The following is a 20000-nucleotide window of genomic DNA, read 5'->3' on the forward strand; positions in this document are numbered from 1 at the left end:
TTTGATGATAATAAAGTAAAGAAACAAGACCTTGATTTTGGGACGGTTTACATACACTTTGGGATAGTTTAAATTTGTTTTTCGGGACAGTGGTGAAAAGAGACAGCCTGTGCAGGGCTCATGAACAGGGTTGCTACATCAAACTACATAAACTATTTACAAAAAGAAGAAGGATTAAAAAGGCCTCTCTCTATATTAAGCCCAATTCAAATACAGGCCTGGGTCTCTCAGAAGTTGTGGTAAATAAAAGCCGCTGTTTTAGAAATTTAAGGCTACCAGTGGCTTTTCTGACCTCTAGTGGCGAAAAAAAGATTATTTTTTCTCTTCTTCTATGATTGGGTCCAGGTTTAGTTTAGCGTGCGCACACACGAGGGCACACATGCACACGGGTAACGCAATAAACAGTGATGAGACACAGGTGAGATATGCCAAGATATGAAGCAATGCGCCTGCCTGTTAGTAACGATGCAGGATTTAAAGACTTACTTAAACATTTGCAGAGCCAATTCTTTCTTCAATATACATATTTGTGTGAAATCCAATCATTATGTCAGAGTCAACTGGGTTAAAGGTGTCCTACAGATCCAGCAGTATTGAATAAATACATGAAATACAGTACTGGCCTTTTGGAATAGGTAACGTGATTTCGATGTGAACTAACCTGATCACGTTGGTCTGGTCAGACTTCTCCAGCACTCTGGTTACCAGCATGTTGACGGATCTGATGACCTGCTGTCCATCTTCTATGTCCTCCACTCTGGCATCCAGCATCAGTGTTATCAAACCGTGCATTAGGTCCTTCAACACGCCCATAGATGCCTCTCTGGCCAAGGACTCCATAGAGAACAACTAATAGAAAGGGAGGAGGAAAGACGTTAGTGTCTCATCATTGTCTGAAATGTTTTTTTTTTTGTCTTTTCTTCCAGCCCAGTATCGCTTAACTTGCACTTCCCCATAGCTGAAGGATAAAATCTGTTTTATGTCTGTGGTACAATCCGAAAGAGTCTCGCAATAATAACACGAAAGCTGATTGGCCGCAATATAAGTTGCATGTTGGTCTCATTTGTAGTCGTAATGCGCTGCGGCAGCATGTCAATGAGCATTAGAGGTAGCGTTGCATAGAAGTAGAAAATTACGACCATTTTAAAATGATTTACACAATACTCCACTAAATTTAAGACTTTTTAAGGCCTTAAATTAGAATTTTGAAATTTTAGACATTTCAAGACCCCGCAGTCACCTGGTACATGAAGAATCATACAGATGTTTGGACAGACAAACCTGCTCTTCCCAGCCGACCGTGTTGAATTGAAAGCGCAGCGCGCGTAGTTCCAAAAATGATTCAGAGGTGCGTGACCACGCGCTGCGACAGTTTGCGGAGCACTCGCTCTGGAAACTACAGCCGCGCTGGCGTCATTTTATTGCCGTTACCGACATATCACGTTAGCGTATGTAGCAGAGTAGCGGCAGGCAGTGACTCACAGATAGCATGTTTCCTATGATGCAGCTGTATAGTTTGATGATGTCTCTCTTGTCCAGCCGGTCGTCAGCCATGTGCGTGCTGTAGATGAGCCTCAGCTGCATAAAGGTAGCGATGAGAAACTGATCGATGTGTCCAGACATGACTTCTGCTTTGTCCTCCTGCCGCAACACCTCGTCGATCTGCGGGGACAAAAACACACACTTTGATCTCACCTCAAAGAAGCGATATATGGATATTTTTATATTTAACATATTTATATAATAATGTGACAATAAGAACATGGTCACTTGTAGTGATGAACATACAGACAGTTATCATTCTGATGCTCCCCTTGGCTTTACGGAGCTTTATCGTGAGTGTCAGCTCATTCTTTAGCTGTCCGGCCTGCTTAACTGCATTTTAGTCGTTTTTATCCTTTATAGTTTCAGTCCAGTTTTAGTCAACGAAAAGGCATTGCATTTTAGTCAACCTTTAGTCAAAATGTTTTCTCTCTTAATTTTGTCAGCTACTTTTTTAATTTAGTCTTAGTCCTGTCACCTCTGGTAAGAGTATATGGCTGCAGTATAGGTCATATATACCACGCACCTCAATGTTAGCGGATGGGACTAAAAAAGTACACTTCAAATAAAATTTTACCCAAGATGGTTTCTGTCATTTTAGGTATTCCTTATCTGATGTTTGTTCAAGTGCTTTAATATCAAGCTTTCAAGTTCACATATTCAAGTTTCTGAGTTTTGGTTTTTATTAGTTATTTGATGCTATAAAAATGGGGCAAAATGTCATGATTGACTAGCGATTGGTGGGGCGGGTGTATGGGCAGGACTTTGATACCGCACCTCCACTAACCGATCACTACTGTGCAGACTCTGGCTCCAAAATTACAAGATGGCAGCACCCATATAACCGGGATACTTTGACTTCACCTTTCTACTGCTAAAGACCCATCACACCCTGTGTGTCGGAGCTGAGGCCCGCTCTCTGTCAAAAAGGCAGAGAAGACAGAGAAGCTTGCGCTTACGCTCTTCTCAGGTACCAAAATTTGGCACCGATTGTGCCAAATTTTGTCCTTGATAGCATCGCGGTAATTCGGTCAGTACCCTAAAAAGTACAGAGTTCGGTACCCAACCCTACTGATAAGGGCCCAACAATACTGGATATTTGAGACCAACAAACAGATAATTGGAAGTTAAAAGAAAGAAAACTATTAAGTATCAATTAAATGTGGTTATCAAAGAATTGTGACCAAGATATGTACAGGGTTGGGCATTGTAGCATAGTGGCTCCGAATGACGACCAAAAGCGCTCGTCTTTAACTGTGAACATTTTACTGCTCTATAGGCTGCAGTTTTAAAAAAAAAGAAAGTGAACAAACTTGAACATGACGGACATTTTTTGCATTTTTTTTTTACATTCATCTCAACACTCAAGCTAGCGAGAAGACAACAGACAACTTCCGTGTCCTCAAGTCCGTAGTTATACTGAATTACTGTTAACAAGTAACGTTGTGTACATTTCTCACATATTAGCAGTAAATCATGTATTAAGTTTTAACCACACTATAATTTTACATTTTCTTAAGTTTTTAAACATGAAGTGCTTGAACAAAAAATTCACGAGAGGCATTTTACATTTGGAAAATAATCTTGTCAGTGCTCTGCTCTCAGGTAATAAAGTTTAGAGTCACAGTTTCTAAATGACCTCAAACATATCTCAAAGGTGCTCTAAGTGATGGGACACGTTTTTTAGGCTACGACATTTTTTGTCACACAAACAGCAAACATCTCCTCACTATCCGCTAGCTGCCCCAGGTTGGTGCAGTTTGTTTTTGTTGCCGTTTGTGGAGCCTGAGCTGTCTTCAGAGACCGCGTTTTTTTACAGTGTGTTCAGGGGAACTAGCTCTAGCAACCGCCATAACGGCAGCGAGCAGTTAACGCAAATCCAACCCTTCATCAGTGATGTCACAGATGCACTCGTTGTGGTCACGTTTTCATACCTGTGCCAGTGCCTGTATACTGTTGTTAATGTCACCACTAGCCACCTGAGAGATGACAAAGTTGATGGTGGAGGACGTGCTGTTGTGGAGGTCATCAAAGTGTGGAGAGATTGCACGCATCCTTTGAACACAAAAACAGACATTTCCTTTAGTGATTAATGCTGCTTGTCTTTTTTGTTTAACTTTCTATCTTCGACTGCATACGCAAGAAAGAAAGATGCTTCATTGGTCAATCAACACAACGCAATTCTACACAAGGCAAATGCTTCAGTGTGTGCTGGATTTTGTTAGTCTGGTTGTGGTTCGGCGTGTGTTTACTTGGGTTCAGGGATCATGATGGGCTCCAGCAGTTCGTCCAGCTTGTGTTGGACGAGGTCCGGCAGCTCACACACTCTGTTCTGGTCCATTTCAATCATGTCCAGGTCCAGCTGAAACTCCTTGGGGATGGACGGGTGGGAGGACTCGCTGTGCTGGGCGTTCTGACGGGCTTGGCTGGGGAGTGGACAGGACAGTATATTTAGTCCAGTGTATTATCGATCAGTGCCTTTTAGTTCCAGTCCTGACTGACTTGTTATTACTTTGAGAATCCATGACAGTATTTGGATGTATCCAGTTAAGTCTAATGTGGATGTATTCAGGTCAATAAGGAGAATAAAAATGTTTGACTTACAATCAGTGACTTTAACATGACATAACCCTTTTATAAACAATTAAATTGTTAAAAAGCACGATTTCCCCTTTTTAGGTAAACCCCCCCCATCATTATACAATTAAAACAACTTCAAAATAGTCAAACATTTGGATGAAAATATATGTTTGAATGAATAGCCTGACCTATCCAAATTATAGTTGGACTGTTAGGACTGGAGCTGATCAGCACTGATCTGAAACCAACATTAAGCAGTTGTATCCTTTAGAAAGGAGGGGGAAACTCTAAAAAAGCAAGATTTAACATAACACAAGCTTTTTGAGATTATAAATTACACAATTAAATTAAAAGTTCAGGCAAATTCTCTCGCCCCTCCCCAACCATGACGTGGTTGCCAGGACTCTGGAGGTGTTAACATATACATATATATCTACATACTGTATACACACACTTTCTCTAAAAAGGGAAATACAAACTAGGGACTTTCAAAGCTCTACCAGATGCTCTGTCCTTCCAGCAGAAACACAGAGAGTCTAACAGTAGCTGTTCATGACTGGTTAGCTCGGACTACCAGCTCTATGTCGCTCTCAATATCCCACTGACAAAGGAAGGAAAGGAATGGCAAAGGAAGCCGCCACGTTGCTGTTTTTCTGCCCCTTTCTTCTCTTTTAGCTGCATGGAACAGTCTACCTTATCAGTCATATTGTATACAACTGTCAGACTGATTATAGCACAAAATTATTTGGTATTCAGTAACACTGCAATGCCACGCATGCACAGTCTTTGAAGTTCATTTGAGTTGGTGGTGGAGAAGACGATGCTGTACAAATGGTTGTGCATCACAGAAAAAACACCACACATCCTCTTAGAGACCTGCTTGTCACACAGCACTTTCAGTCAGAGACTAATCCAGCTCCGCTGTGACAAGGATCGCTACAGGAGCTCCTTCCTGCCAGCTGCCCGGGCAGCTCGCTATACAACAAGTCCCCTCTGCGTCAGGATCAACCATGCAGAACTTTTTTTCAACATTATTTTTTGGGGGCATTTTAGGCTTTTATTACATTAGGACAGCTGAAGATGGGAAAGGGGAAGAGAGAGGGGGAATGACATGGGGGTGGAATCGAACCCACGGCCACTGAGCTAAGGACTGAGCCTCTGTACATGAGGCGCACGCTCAACCAGGTGAGCTACTCAGGCGCCCCCCATGCAGAACTTTAAGCCTGAATATAATTTGAAATCGGTGAGTTATTAAAAATAAATAAAAATATGAAAACGTTAATTATGTTATCATTAATTAATTAGTCAGTTCTTGTTTTTTAACTGGATGGTGAGTTATAAGAGCTCAACTGGGAGCTTCATGGTGACAGCTAATGGTAAAGGGGGTTATAAACTTCTAATAGCTTTATTGTCATTTATGAGACAATCTTCAAGAAATAGTTTGCCAATAACTCGCTAAAAAAGTAGTCACAGGCAAAGCTATCAATGCTGTTAGCATAGTGGCTAACACTAATGTTACTCAGTTTATGATATATATCGTGTTGGTTGTTCTTTCAAACATGCCATCAGTGTGCTAACAATGCACTTTTAACCTACACTTGTTAGATAATGTTTCATAACAGGGTTCTTTGTTGATTTGGGTTTGTTGCGGTGTGCTCGTGGTTTCAAAATAAATGTGAACAAAGCGGTGTGCTGGAATTGCAATGCACCATGATGTAGTTGAGCCTTTTAGGCTAATGTTGGAAATCCCTCTAGTGGACAGAACGTATAACAACCATATGCTGATAGTGGCATTGGCAATGCATTAGTCTCTCCATGCCAGACCTCCACAGCGCTGGGGAGGAGGGTCTGGCTAGTCCACACAGCATTCCGGGATGAAAAAATTATTTATTGGCATTTCTTTAAACCAATCACAATCATCTTGTGTGTGATGACAAAGTACCAGATGCAGGTATGGTGACTCTGCAAAATAGCCTCGGGAAGGAACTTGTTCTGGTGGAACACATGCACGTAGAGAGGTGAGCTCTGGAATTAAAATGGCTGTCGAGTGTGTGATGAGAATTTTGCTCAACAAAAAAAAAAAAAAGATAAATATAATTTGATTGTCTGTTCTAGCTCGGAGGAGGTTTCCCCGAATTGACCAGAGTTTAGAATGCCAACACAAAGAAAGCGGAAGATGAGGGATATCCGGCCAGTCCTAGTCATGTCAAATGCATGCTTGCTCTCACTGAATGTTGACAGTGACACCCATAAACTAGCCACGCTTCAGTAGGTTAACTAGCTAATGTTAGCATAGTGAGTCATGGCCAAAGTTGCTAGAGCCAGACAGACAATGAGCCTGGTTTTCTGGCCCTGCAGCGACACAGTCTCCGTTTGATTTGTAAAAAGGTGCTCCGTTAAGGCTAATCAAAGTAAAACTGCTGAAAAAGAAGGCTGGAGAATCACGGTAATGACAGTAATAGAAGTAGTTGGAGGTGGGGTTACTATTAGAATGTTTCACTACAGTATAGTAAGACAGGTATACCTGTACATAAGGCTGGGCAATATATCAACATATTGATATCTTGACATGAGACTAGATATCGTCTTAGATTTTGGATATCATAGTATTGTGCTGTGGCATACCGTAAGGGTTATATTTTCCTGGTTTTAGAGGCTGCATTACAGTTGTAGCATTTATGAAAGGGATGTAATTTTCTGAACTTCCCAAACGGTTCTATTATTTGCCTTTACCAACTTAGTCATTATATCCACATTATTGATGATTATCAAAAATCATAGTCAACCCTACAATATCAAAATCAAGATATTTGTTAAAAATAATGGGACATTTGATTTTCTCCATATTGCCCAGCCCTACCTGCACATCTCTACTAAAAAGGACTTAACTTGGAAGAAAAAAACCACATAATAAATAAATAAAATGCTATGTTTTTAGATGGACCAAAGGCTATGTATATGCCTCGCTGTGAATCTAGTTGGGTGCATAGTAGTCTTGCTTTATCAGACCATCCACAGTTGCGGAGCGGAGGAGGGTCTGGCTAGTCCACACCGCATTCCGGGATTGGAGAAAAACGTGCTCTGCTTTATTGGCATTCGTTTAAACCAATCACAATCATCATGGGCAGCGCTCAACTCTGCACGGAGCCGCTGTAAAATAGCGTCGGGAAGGAACTTGTTTTGGTGGAACGTGTACGTTCAAAAGTTGTTTTAGTCATAACCGAGAAAACTCAGATTGGACAGATGGTCTACCTAGCTGTCTCAATATACCTTGCAGAGATCTGAGAAGCAGTCAACCATTAGGGGGTGCACGATTCAGAAAATGTCACATTTTCGATATTGATTTTTAGGCTCAAGATTTGATTCAAAAATCGTCTTTCAATTCAAAAAAGATTCTCGATTAAAAAACCGATTCACGGTATGTAAATGTAGTTCCTTTTCCCATGCAATATATATATATTTTTAAATAAGCGATTTTTGGAATTCTATGAATCGATTTTGATGATTCATCGGTAGAGCTTGAATCGTGATATGAATGTGAATCGATTTTTTTGCACACCCCTATCAACCATAGTTCTCATAAATCCACCGCAGTTTAAAATTCCAAAACAAAGGAAGGAAATGGACATCGGCCAAAATACATGCATCCGGCGGAATTTCCTGCGGCACCTGATCAATCCCAGAAGTGGAATGTCGAGGATATAGACTAGGTGCATAGTGACCCATCACGATTGGTTACTGAGATTTCTAAGAATATTTGATTGATAGGAAAGGCTCATTACCAATGTCTTTTTGTTTCGTAAATACAGATTTCCCACCATAGAACCAACCTAAATTGTTGATTACAAAAAAGGGTATAAAAAAAATAAATAAATAAAAAAATATGTGGCCAGTGACAGGTTGTATTTGCAACTGTCAAAACAGCAGACTTTTTTTTTTTAAGAATACAAACTTTCCGTGTATTTGCAGCTGGCAAAATTGCATAAGACTAAGCAGAGGACAGTTTGATTCCAGGTACAGTATACACAACATTCATAAGTAAGACAAAAGGAGTGACTGGGGAAGACGAATGCACCACATTTAAAAGTGAGAGCAGGACATTTTGAACAATAGTCAGGTGCTTTACCTACCATGTGACAGAGGGGAGCAAGAATTGATCCTTATTCCCAACCATGTGAAGAAGCACGACTAATACTCAAATGTCACAGCAAACGTCTGTTCATTAGTCTTATGAATGATGAGTTTTAGATTGCATTCAGAGGGGAGTTTTAACAATAACAACACGTAGAAAAGAGGGACGAGGAGGCGGAAGAGGTACTCACATCCTATAAGTGCGATACATTAATCTGTTCCGGAACAGAAGGTAGGCAGAGCAGAGAGCAGAGGAAATCACACAGGAAGAAAGAAACGGGTTAAGAGACAGACTGGCAGCCGGCCCACCAGCCAGCCAAGGACGCATACACACCGAGGTTGGTTTCACAGACACAGTGGACAGGTTTTTTTTGTGCCAATTTTCCTTAAAATAAGTATCTGTGAGAGCAACCCAACATGCAATGACCAAAACACAAGAAGAGAATGACCGATTAGTTGCAAGCAGAACACAAAACATTCAAAAGATGTATGGCATGAATCTAACTACAGTCCTCAGCTATAGAAGTATGTTATGTTTGTTGATACAATGGATAACATGCTTATGAAAAACTGCTGGAAAAGTTGTGTTTAAGTACATTCAAGACATTTCCATGTCTCACTACAGTACAACAAGACTTTTCATTTGGAAAAAGTTAACTTAATTTGCAGGCATGCTACGGTCTTCTGCCTGTAAAAGAAAAATGTACTCAGCAGTGTAAGACACTGGTCTTTTAAAATAAAACAGACTGTGGACCAAGTTGTTTTCTTCAACCACCTAGTTGGTGCAGTGTATGTTGGTTGGAAGTTGACAGTTCAATCCAACAACTGCCTTGATGGGTTACAAAAACTGATGGCAATGTGCTTACAAAGACGTGTTTTCACTTTGAAGAAGTCTTTTTGTATTGATTAATGTCTAAAAACCTAATTATGCCTAATTATGATTGAATGTTGTAATATAAACATAAAAAAAGGAGTGTAGAAGAGCAAATGTCTTTTATAAAAAAGGTACTGTGACAACAGTTGTAACCGGTCAGATGACCGTTTAGAAAGATTGCTTTGCACTTACTGGAGAAATGATTTTATCACTTTAAATGTGGCTAAATAGATTGACAGAACATCCATCTTTTACAATAATAAAAAACAACAATAAAAACGTGACAAAAGTAAATAAGATCCAGAACTTAAAGCAGCATTACGAAATTAAAAAGTAGGCTACTTTTGCTTATGTTATCCTCCACATGAAAAAAGTCCCATTATTGGCTTGCATGCATAATAACACTATAAATAATGAGTACCGCAGGGAGAGGGGTCGCACCAAGTCCACGGCCCCGGGAGGCTCCAAGGCCCAGGGTGAGGGGTGCTGTAAATCTCAGGGCCAGAGCCGCAACCACCTTCACCCCGGCCAGGGTCTTTTCAAGCCAACCTACCGCAGACCGCCATGACTCAACGAGTTGAGTTCAATATATTTGGTATAGGACTATTTTTAATAAAAATCTTTAAAAACAAACAAAGATGTAAAGATGTCGGACTTCAACAGAGGTTCCTGGTCAAGAAACTGCAATTACTGGATAACTGAAACCCTGCCTCGTGTAGTGAATTAATTATGTTGATCTATTGTATCCATTTAGAATCCAACTGACATATTTTCAACCATGTTCTTTGGAAATTAACGCATCGCTCATGCACTGAATTTTAGTTCTTCACTAGGATTCATTTTGTGGTGAGCAAGTATTATTGGCTTACTCACTAGTTTTTCATTCAGCTAAAGTTAACATACCCAGAAGCCCTGAGTCACAGGGGACCTACTTGAGTTTGTTGGGGTCGTCCTGTAAAGGCTTGCGGAGGAATGTGGCGTTGGGGTTAGTTGGGTGCTCTTTCTGAGACCGCTCTGTTGCACTCGGCTTGGCAGGAGCTGCAATAGTCTTCTTGGCTGAACGCTTGATTCTCTCCTCCAGCATGCTCATGTCTTTCTCCGACAACTAGAAAAGTTGGGGAATAATGTTAAAATTCTAAAGAATATGTTTTGGGGGAGGGGGGGTCTAGGCTTAGGAAACCCTACGAAGCATGACAATGATATCATCTCTATCTTACATTTCCTATTAGTTTGTAGACTTGGTCCCCACAGACGTTGTAGACCGCCACCACAGTGTTCAGGGCAGCGTTGCGGACAGATGTGTCTCTGTCACCGATGTGAATGGCAATCTCCTTCAGAGATTTAGCTGGAGTCGGCTGACATACATTCATTCCATAGCCCTCTATCAAACAACCCAACTCCTCCAGACATTCTGAGGAAAGGGAATGAAACCACAGAAATAATGTTTATCACCAACACAACAATAATTGTCTTCCAATACGGTTTGGACAGAGATTGGTGCAGCTTATGGCAGTTGGCTCGCGGTCCGTAGATACCTACCAGCTCTTTGTTTCGAGTTCTTGGACTTGGTTCCATCCATGAGGAAGGGGAAGACCTTGGATGCTGGGTAAACCTTACACAGCATGGTCAGTATGGCCCGAACATCTTTGCGAACCACATCCTTTGGCTCTCCAACCTAAAGAAGATAAGAGGAGAAACTGTGAGCTTAAAAAAAAAAAAAAAAAAAAAAAAAAAAAACTTTACAGTGGTCTTTTTTAAATCATTCTGAGTGTAATGCGCACTCACCTTGAGTATGAGGTAGGGGACAAAGGAGTTGGCCTCGTACTCAGTCAAATGGTAGTTCTCTCTGTTCAGCATGGCAAACAGGAGCTTTAGATACTCCAGCACCTTCATCAGGACTGTGGTGTTGGTGTCAAAGAACCGCAGGGTGAACCACTTCAGAATCAGGTCCAGACAGCCAATGGTGGCGTCGCTCTCACTCTCCAACCGCTGTCAAACCCAAAACACACAATCAGACTTTTTGATAACGAAACAAGCCTACTCCTAATTCGCAATTTGGAGTTTTAGACCAACCACTACCTCAATCATGACTCCTATAGCCTTGACGTGTCTCTGGAAGTCAAAGTGAAAGAGCTCATCCTGCAGCCACTTGGCAAAGCAGGTGGACATCTGAGTTTTCAGCTGCTCCAAATATTCATCTCGAGGGGTGGTGAAGTTCCATTTCAAAATCTACAAAAGAAACATTTAGTCAAATTGAAGTCAACAGTATTTCTGGGGAGTTCTGTATGATAGACAATAGGGCTGCACGATATGAGGAAAATGTGCGATATGCGACAACGTTGTTGAATATTGCGATAACAATATTACTTGCGATAAATAAACAGATATTAAAGTGTGCTAACTTCTGCTGCTTTCAGTATTATGCTAAAATACAACTTGCTTGTTGAATTTAAAACAAATGAAATGAAATAATTTCACGCATTATTGCACACGGTCACTTTATTGTCTTATATGCGCCAATTCATAGTGGCACAATCAACATAATGTCATATTTGTTTAGAATCTGTTTCAAATGAAATAAATTTCCAACTTTCTTTTATTGAACATTGAATTGAATATAAAAGGTAGCACTAAAAAATGAATCATCGTTACATTTTAAAGTGCAGTTTTCTGCTGATATTTTCTTTCAACACAAAAAAAATCTCAGCATCTTTTGCGATATGTCGCAGCCTTTCGCGACATATAGTCATAGTTGATATTGCTATTACGATAAAAAAAATAAAATAAAATAAAAAACACAATATATTGTGCAGCCCTAATAGAAAACTTCAGTAAGTCGACCAAGTTCCCAATTTAGGACGACTTTTTGACTTTCCAGGAAGGGGGCGTGCCTACTGTCAAATCCACACTGGGTTGGTAATTTGTGGTATGATTGGGGTTCCTGTTTTCTTGTTAATTGATAGATATTTTGTATTTTAATAACACCCAACATTATTACTGATTTATTTCTCATCAATACACATTACCAACAATTATGAGAAATATATTATTAATGGCCACCGCCCAGTTACAGCTGCAGAGCACCCGCCTCACACTAAACTCCTAAAGCATCCTACATGCCAGGTTTCTGCTCACCTCTCAATCAGCTGAGGAGTCAGTCACACTGAACCGGCAGTAGAGGAGTTTGTACTGATGTCTGGTTAAAAAGTACTTTAGCGGACTTTGCTAACATTCAGCACCAGTGCAGATGCCCATGTGACCAAAACATGTCACTTCATTAAAAGGTGAACTAAATATAGGAACACCTCTCACTCTAACAATTCAACAGCACCACAAAACTACACTACACTCTCCAAAATGACCATGAAGTCGAATCAACTGCTCTCTAAAAACAGATCAAGAACTTCATGAAGGTAGGATTTATTGCAGGGATTTTGTATTGGTTAAAGCTAAGTATACCAAATAAACTGGCAAGTGAGTGCATATGGTTCTGTCAGGAGAAAGACAAATTTTTCTGAGCACAATAGTGTAATATGTAGATTTTTCAGTGCACACTGTGTATTGACTGTGCCTTGTTAAAGAAGTATTCTACTGCTGGGAAGAGAGTCCTTTCACATTTTTATATAACTGGGCTGTCTATGCAGGAAAATGGGCAAACAATTGAAGCTACACGAATAGAGAAAAACAGAAAAGGGGCCGTGATATTCCCTTTGGCTTAAAAGGGTATCCCGATGGTGGGTGACATAATGAAGCATGTCAAGCTCGTCTGTATCGAGAGAATGCCTGCCAGCTGGTAACACACAATTGTGTATGACAGTTACACGCTAAGCTGAAATCGGTTTCTGAAAGCATTTTAGGCAAGAAATAGACAGTGCAGTAACAGCCTCGGTTTTCTCAATACAGGAAACACTATGGCGCCCACTTCCTGTTTACAACCTATCCTATTTCAGGCAAACCGTACACTAAAATATGTTTCTGAAAACATTTTAGGCAAGAAATAATACAGTAAGTGAATCTTGGTTTATATTCGTTTGTATCAGCACTGTCTAGTTTTACATTTTATTTTGGGTTCGGTCTGAGTTTAAGAAAGAGAGAGAGGGGCGGCTGTCTCTCTCGATCCGCTTTCATACTCTTTGTGTCCGTATGCGAAAGTGCAGTCTGTAATTCAAGCAACACGTTTTGCGTTATACGCGTCATTTGGTGGTTGTTCTGCTGGCCTGGCCTGAGTAGAGAGGTCTGGGCACTGGTAAGATAGATGGAAAGCTAGATCACATACAACCAACATTACTGTGATAACAAAGTTGGTTGAATACCGGCAATAAGTATGGTAATACAAGCTGTGGCCAAAGACTTTTGTGTGGTTTCATTTAATCAGTATTTCCCTTTACCATAATGGATTGTTTTCCTGTTAGTTAGCAGAGTAAAAACTATGTTACAGCATTAACAATAAGCTAATACCCAAAGGAACAAATTATGTCTACTCCAGTTCCAGTTAACCTCTCAGATATACTGAGCCACTGGGATCATCATCCTGACATGTTTTTCAGCCAGTCAGATACCTTGAGTTGCTTCTCGTCCTTGACCCTCTGTTCCTTAGCATTGGCGATGAGGATGAAGATTGGCCCGGACCTATCTTCATCATCCTTCTGGCTTTTGGCTGCAGGCTTCTTGCCAGCTGCACCCTGAGAGGGAGGCAACATCACAGTGTGAGGGAGAGTGAGTGAACCAATGTGCTCTGTCCATGGATGTGTACCGTACTTAGGATTGTGTGTAATAAGGTTTACTCATGGGCTTTTTGTGTCTTATTTGGATATTATAATAATAATAATAATAATAATAATAATAATAAGTGCGTGTAGGTGACAGACAGAGTTGAAACCGGAGACAAAGGGGCGTTATGCTGAAAAGATCTCAGTGCAGGTTAACACAAAACAGAGTGCGGAAACACTGACGTGACACCATTCCCAAACACAAGACACACATTCAGAAACACACATTCGTGCAGTGGAAACCTTCAAGTGACCTCTCGCTTTGCGCTTCATTTTTGTAAGCATGGCATGCATGTACTTTTTGACTTCTCATTTTTCAGCACATTTTTAAATGTTAAAAGCCTTAAGAAAACAGATTTAGGCTCCAATTGCACCCAACAACTGCAAGCCTATGTGCATTGATTAAACAGTTGTACATGTTCAGTGACAGTATTAGTGATTAGAGAGACACAGGATTAGACTGAGCCAAGATCCGACTGGGTCAAGGCAGAGAGAAGCTGGACAGGGTTTAACATCTGTCAGGCTAACAAGTGTCCGCTGAGAAACTCTGACCACGGCTGCGCTACTTGTGTACTCTAGAGCCCACAGCTGGCTTTAATAAGTAGCAGCATGTAGAGATGAAATGTAAAGACATTCTGAACTGCGTTTCATTACAAGGACACCTGCAACACATCTACCTGTTGACTGCTAGCAGCAGCCTTCCCTTTGCTGGGGAGCTTTTTACTAGCAATACTGTCCTTGTCCTTGGAGGAAGGGGCAGGTTCCTCGGGAGGGGAGGGAGGCTGGTTGAGTAGAAAAACCACATGATATTTTAATTTCACGGTCATGAGATGACCAAATGGTGCTCATAGACAAAAAAAAAATAAAAAAAGAAAGAAAAATAATGTAAAATGTTCATGTCTAATATGCACAACCACTTACAGTGTCATCAACGGAAGTGCAAATGGTGAATGTGTGACTATTTCCCAAAAAAAAATAAAATAGTACATATACTCTGGGGTCAGACTGGACTTCCAAAACTGAGTAAGTCTTTCTCCTTTCATTGTTGAAGTAAATGGGGAGCAAAATCTGGTCTGATCACACCCTAAATCCAGTTCTACTTTGGCTAGACGGCCATTTGTTGATCCAGAAAGACCTACCTTCTTTCCGGCCACTCCTCCCCGGACCTTCTTAACGTCAGGTTTGTTGTCAACAAAGTCCTCACTAGCTGGCTGCCTGGAGGCTGCAGAGGAGATGAGATGCATGTGTCAAATTTTGTGTATGAATACAATATATTCATATAATTACTGAGGAGATTATCAAAACATCACACTTACTACATTTGCATTATTTTTTGCATTGTAAATGGCTGCAGTTATATATGGCGCTTTACAACTTGGCTCTCATTCACCTATTCACACACTAAGCTACGATGCAAGGCACTGGCTATACCAACAGGTGCAATTTGGTGTACAGAGGTTTGCCCATGTGAACAGGATAAGCCATGAATAAAGCTACAGTTAGTCACCAGCAGCTGAATATAAGACACTTGCGAATTTAACCTGAATGCTTTGTACACTGACCTGGCTATTTTTAATTTGAAAAGATCAGATTAAAGGATGGGTTTTGTTGAAGTTTAGCGATTACAGTTATTCTGCCAAATGGGAACCAGATCCAAAATTTCATTAGACATCAGACCCAGCCCCACTTTATAGTATGTGTAAAACTACCACACAGTAGCACATCTGCCTTAATGGGTAAGAGTGGTTGTAATAATTTGTCTAAAAATCAATCATTCTAAAGTCATACGAACCTGAAGCAGCTCTGCTTGGCTCTGCAGAGCCTTTTCCCCCTCCAGTTTTGGCCGGAGCAGCGGGTTTAGCTGGCATCACAGCTCTGGCCTTTTCCAACATAGCTAACACCTGATCCTTAGAGGCAGACTGCAGGGAGATGGGGAGAGAGACATTAATTATTGCAGACAAGAGTCCGCTATGAATCACTGCCTGGGGTCAGGCATTGAAAATATCTATTAAAATGTATGTGCTCTTTGCTAGCCAAAAGCACAATGTAAAAATCGGTTCAGTACTTTGAGTTTCCCAGCCGCCTTTTCCATCTTGTCGTAGCCCAGGTGCATCATGAAGGTAGGCAGGGCATCCTGAGCTTTCTTCCTCACATCTCCGTTTCTGTCCTCCAGACAGGCGTAGAGATGAGGGACACACAGCATCAGGTCCCCAGGGACTGTCCTCAGGGTTGGCAGCTTCTCTGCTAACCAGCCTAGAAGCTGTGTGATGAAGAGAGTGTTATGGGAAAACACGCGTCTCTGATTTGCATTGTGTGTACTATGATTTTGCTCAGGAATGTGTATGGCTCTTTTCAGGAATGACCACATTTTCCACCACGAACAAGACCGTGAAGAGTATATGTATCTCTGTGTACCTCCTGTCTTAGGAAAGGATTCTCTTTTTTGAGCTCCTCTGACAAGTCTTCTCCTTCCAGCCACTCCTTCATCCCAGTCTGCTCCACCCAGGCCTGGAGAGTGGTCATGGCAGCCGCCCTTACATTAGGCTGCAGAGGAACAGAGAAGCATGTCCATCATCACCACACAGTCAGGGACATGACAGTGTCTCCACAGCAATATGTTTCCATCATCTCTCGCCTCTTCAGATTTATTGTACTCTTTTCAACATATACAGTATGTACATTTTCAAAATGCATATAATATGCAATAGTTATTACACTTTTTAAGATGGACATCTTCCTTTATTCTGTATCCATATGCTCTACCTGTGCCGTAGATTTCTCATTTGTAAGTGTAAAATTGCTTTCATTTAGTGTTCTGCCATAATTAGTGCCCCCGCACACACTGGTTTTTGGATCTTCGTGTTTCTTTCTTCAAACTCAATTTGAAACTTTCCTGTAACTTCATGAAATGATTGGCGCAAAGTATTTTAAAAATGATTAAAAAAGGTGTTTGTAGTGCTGTAAGGGCTCATTTCGGTGTTAAGGGCTCGATGCAGATACTACATTGCAATTGCTGTTGAACGTGGAAACACGTGTGTGTTACTGTGGGTTAGAGCTGGGCAATATATCGATATTATATCAATATTGTGATACGAGACTAGATATCGTCTTAGATTTTGGATATTGTAATATGGTGATATGACATAAGTGTTGTCTTTTACAGCTGCATTACAGTAAAGTGATGTCATTTTCTGAACTTACCAGACTGTTGTAAACATTCCATTATTTACCTTTACCAACTTAGTCATTATATCCACATTGCTGATGATTATTTATAAAAAAATCTCATTGTGTAAATATTTTGTGAAAGCACCAATAGTCAACACTACAATATCGTTCCGGTATATATAGAGGTATTTGGTCAAAAATATCGTGATATTTGATTTTCTCTATATCGCCCAGCCCTACTGTGGGGTGTTTGGGTTTCTGATGTAAGTGTATGTGCCCAGTACCTTGCTGTCTCCCAGTACAGTGACAATAGGGATTCCAAGTGCTTTAACATGCTGCTTGAGTCCAGGTCCCATGGCTGTAGACAACTGCTGCAGGAGAGTCAGGGCCTGCTGGACCTGGAAAGCACAAACATAATGGTCATTTTTAAATTACATTTTAATATCCTATTACTGTGAAAAGTAGTTCTTAAATCCTTCTGTAGAGTAAAACCACCACAATCACTTTGGCTTTGCTCCAAATTTGACTTGCCAATTCAAAGCGCTGCTATTTTGCTACTTTCAACTTTGCGGTTCTCTAAACAAAAGTTTGACAATGTAGCATTTATATGTAGCAAAATCATTTCAAATAGGATAAGATAAAGCAAAAAGTAATATAGGTTTACAGAAATGTCAATATAATGTCAGTTGTTGTTAGTGTTGGGTACCAAACCCTGTACTTTTACCGGTACCGACCGAATCACGTCGGAATTGGCTCACGTAAAACCAAACAGTGCCAAATTTTGGTACCTGAGAGCACGTAAGCGCAAGCTTATCCGTCCTCTCTGCATGTTGACAGAGAGCGCAGCTAAGACACACGCACGTGGTTTGGAATTATTTTTTTAGTCAACACTTAGAGACATACAACCCTGTTAACATTCCCCAATTGATATTTTTATGAAAGACATTTTCAGCGGAGGGAATTACATATAGGGTATTTGTCGGCTTCTTGAGCCGTGTGTTGCCAATGTGCACATCGGTTTGAATTATGTTTTTATATTTTTTTATTTGCTCAATTGCACGATCGCTTCCCACTGCCAGGGTTGCAACTGAAATAGCCTAAAGCAATGACAGTTTATGGAAAGCACAAGCGTAATTATGGTCTGATCTTGTGCCTGACTTATGGGGAAGCGCTATTGATAAGCGTTGTGATTTACAGCGCCGGCTATTTCTTTTCCAGCTTTCTATCCTGTTTTAGGAAGCAGCGACGGTGTTGTGTTTTGCCTGTAAAACCGTGTCTGTGTTCTTCATATTTATGTAGAATCATAGTTTGCTCTTCTTATGTAAAATAAGAAGAGCAAACTGGTAGAGATTTGCGATTGGTCATGCTGTGCAAACACCGCCTCTTTTATGTGAACGTGCACGTTGCTGGGTTGGGAAACCCAAGTTTGTTTGAACTAGTTGTTAACCACCGTCGTGACACAGGTTATGCGGGAAAGCTGTTGTTAGGGTTAGTGAAGCCAGTTAACTGGAATAAATCCAGGCCACGTTGATCTTGCTTCATAGTACAGGCCTCTGCTCTCTTACTAACCAGGATCTTGTTGGAGTCGCTGAGTCGTCCTTTCAGGGCCATAGGCAGGTCTCCGATGTTGGCTGTAATGAACTTGGCCTCTGAGATGATGGCTGCAGCCTCGTCCAGACCCTCCTTCCTGATTTTCCAGTTCTTATCCCCAATTTTAGACACCAGATCAGATGTAATCTTGTCACTAAAAGACAGGAAGGAAGAGAGACAAACAAGAGGGAGTGAAAACAGGAACTATATTTCAGAGTGAATGTAACAGCAAGCAAAATAAACTGTCTTCCAACTTGAGTAAAACAAACAGAAAATGTTAATGTTCATATACTCGGTGAGTAGTATAAACGGTATAATAAACTTAGTTATTGTAATGGTCCAGCTTAAATAAGCACCGAGCAATTGAGAACCACGTTACTAATGATTTTCTTTGTTGAAATGTTTTTATGCGTAACTATCTTAGGTGCAAGTGTACTAATAGTGGCGTCACCATAGACTAAAATAATAAATGTAGTATCAGTGACGTCACCCATTGTTTTGTGGACAACCATTTTGAAGCCTTGAGTTTGACAAGTTGGCCGTCTTGTTTTTTTTTTTTTTTAAACCAGACATGACGATTTTTGGACGAGAGGGTGGAGGGAGGATGACGCAGCCAAGCCAGTGTTGCATATGGTAGCAATGACCCTGCACTAAGCTAAACGCTAAAGAGAAATAAAAAAGTTGCTGATTTTCAACTGGCTGAAGCGAGCCACCCAGCAGAGTTTTGCCGAAGGGTAAACAGAGACCTCCGGCTGAAAGCGCCATTTATCGAAGTTTAACCTTGTTTTATCTGTGCAGGTTGACTGTTTGGTTACCCAATATCTGTTCTGGGCAGTAGGTCCATGATGTCCTGTCCTCCTCCTCCTCCTCCTCCTCCTCCTCCTCCGCCTCCTCCATCTTCTTCCTGCTCCTCTCCTTCATCACCCTCATCCACAGCCCCTGACTTCTTGGTAAATCTTATTGGAGCTGGTGGAGACTGGCCCTGCATCTGTGTGGGAGATACACATACAAATAGAGGTCTTATTTTCCTTTGTCGTGTCTCATTTACACGCACATTACTCGTTGTCAGGATAACCAACTGGTAAGTGTTGTGGAATTTCAATCTTATGAACTCATGCTATGTAAGTTGAGACAATGGTACCCAGGAGTCATTCAGGTCAGCGTCCAACATTACCTCATAAACTTTCAAGGCAGAGGAATACTTCAACTTTGTGCGTCCATAGATGACAGGAGGCGTAGCAGCTTTATAATAAGACATATAGTAAACACATAACACATTTTGTCTGTGCTGAGATATTTGAGCGCCCGCATTATCTTTGTTTACCTTAAAAGGTTCAGCTAAACTT

At 40.9% G+C, this 20000-nt stretch overlaps 1 protein-coding gene across 2 annotated transcripts in view; it reads right to left on the reverse strand.

Annotated features, from left to right (window-relative positions):
- The window catches only part of ckap5 (cytoskeleton associated protein 5), a 51584-nt gene that overhangs the window by 6775 nt on the left and 24809 nt on the right, over positions 1 to 20000 (reverse strand). The window contains exons 20-37 of one of the 2 annotated variants that reach the window (XM_028584717.1): positions 19470 to 19642; positions 18634 to 18808; positions 17349 to 17462; positions 16312 to 16440; positions 15962 to 16156; positions 15689 to 15815; positions 15036 to 15118; positions 14574 to 14678; positions 13687 to 13809; positions 11207 to 11356; positions 10913 to 11116; positions 10667 to 10802; positions 10345 to 10538; positions 10060 to 10232; positions 3795 to 3968; positions 3477 to 3597; positions 1483 to 1662; positions 662 to 849 (exon numbers count right to left, since the gene is read on the reverse strand). In XM_028584717.1, the coding sequence (XP_028440518.1) occupies positions 662 to 849; positions 1483 to 1662; positions 3477 to 3597; positions 3795 to 3968; positions 10060 to 10232; positions 10345 to 10538; positions 10667 to 10802; positions 10913 to 11116; positions 11207 to 11356; positions 13687 to 13809; positions 14574 to 14678; positions 15036 to 15118; positions 15689 to 15815; positions 15962 to 16156; positions 16312 to 16440; positions 17349 to 17462; positions 18634 to 18808; positions 19470 to 19642 (2744 nt within the window). The remainder of the gene's footprint in view (positions 1 to 661; positions 850 to 1482; positions 1663 to 3476; positions 3598 to 3794; positions 3969 to 10059; positions 10233 to 10344; positions 10539 to 10666; positions 10803 to 10912; positions 11117 to 11206; positions 11357 to 13686; positions 13810 to 14573; positions 14679 to 15035; positions 15119 to 15688; positions 15816 to 15961; positions 16157 to 16311; positions 16441 to 17348; positions 17463 to 18633; positions 18809 to 19469; positions 19643 to 20000) is intronic. The other variant, XM_028584718.1, reaches the window with a different exon arrangement.

This window comes from Perca flavescens, chromosome 8 (assembly GCF_004354835.1).
Source record: "Perca flavescens isolate YP-PL-M2 chromosome 8, PFLA_1.0, whole genome shotgun sequence".
In the NCBI taxonomy this organism is placed as follows: domain Eukaryota; kingdom Metazoa; phylum Chordata; class Actinopteri; order Perciformes; family Percidae; genus Perca; species Perca flavescens.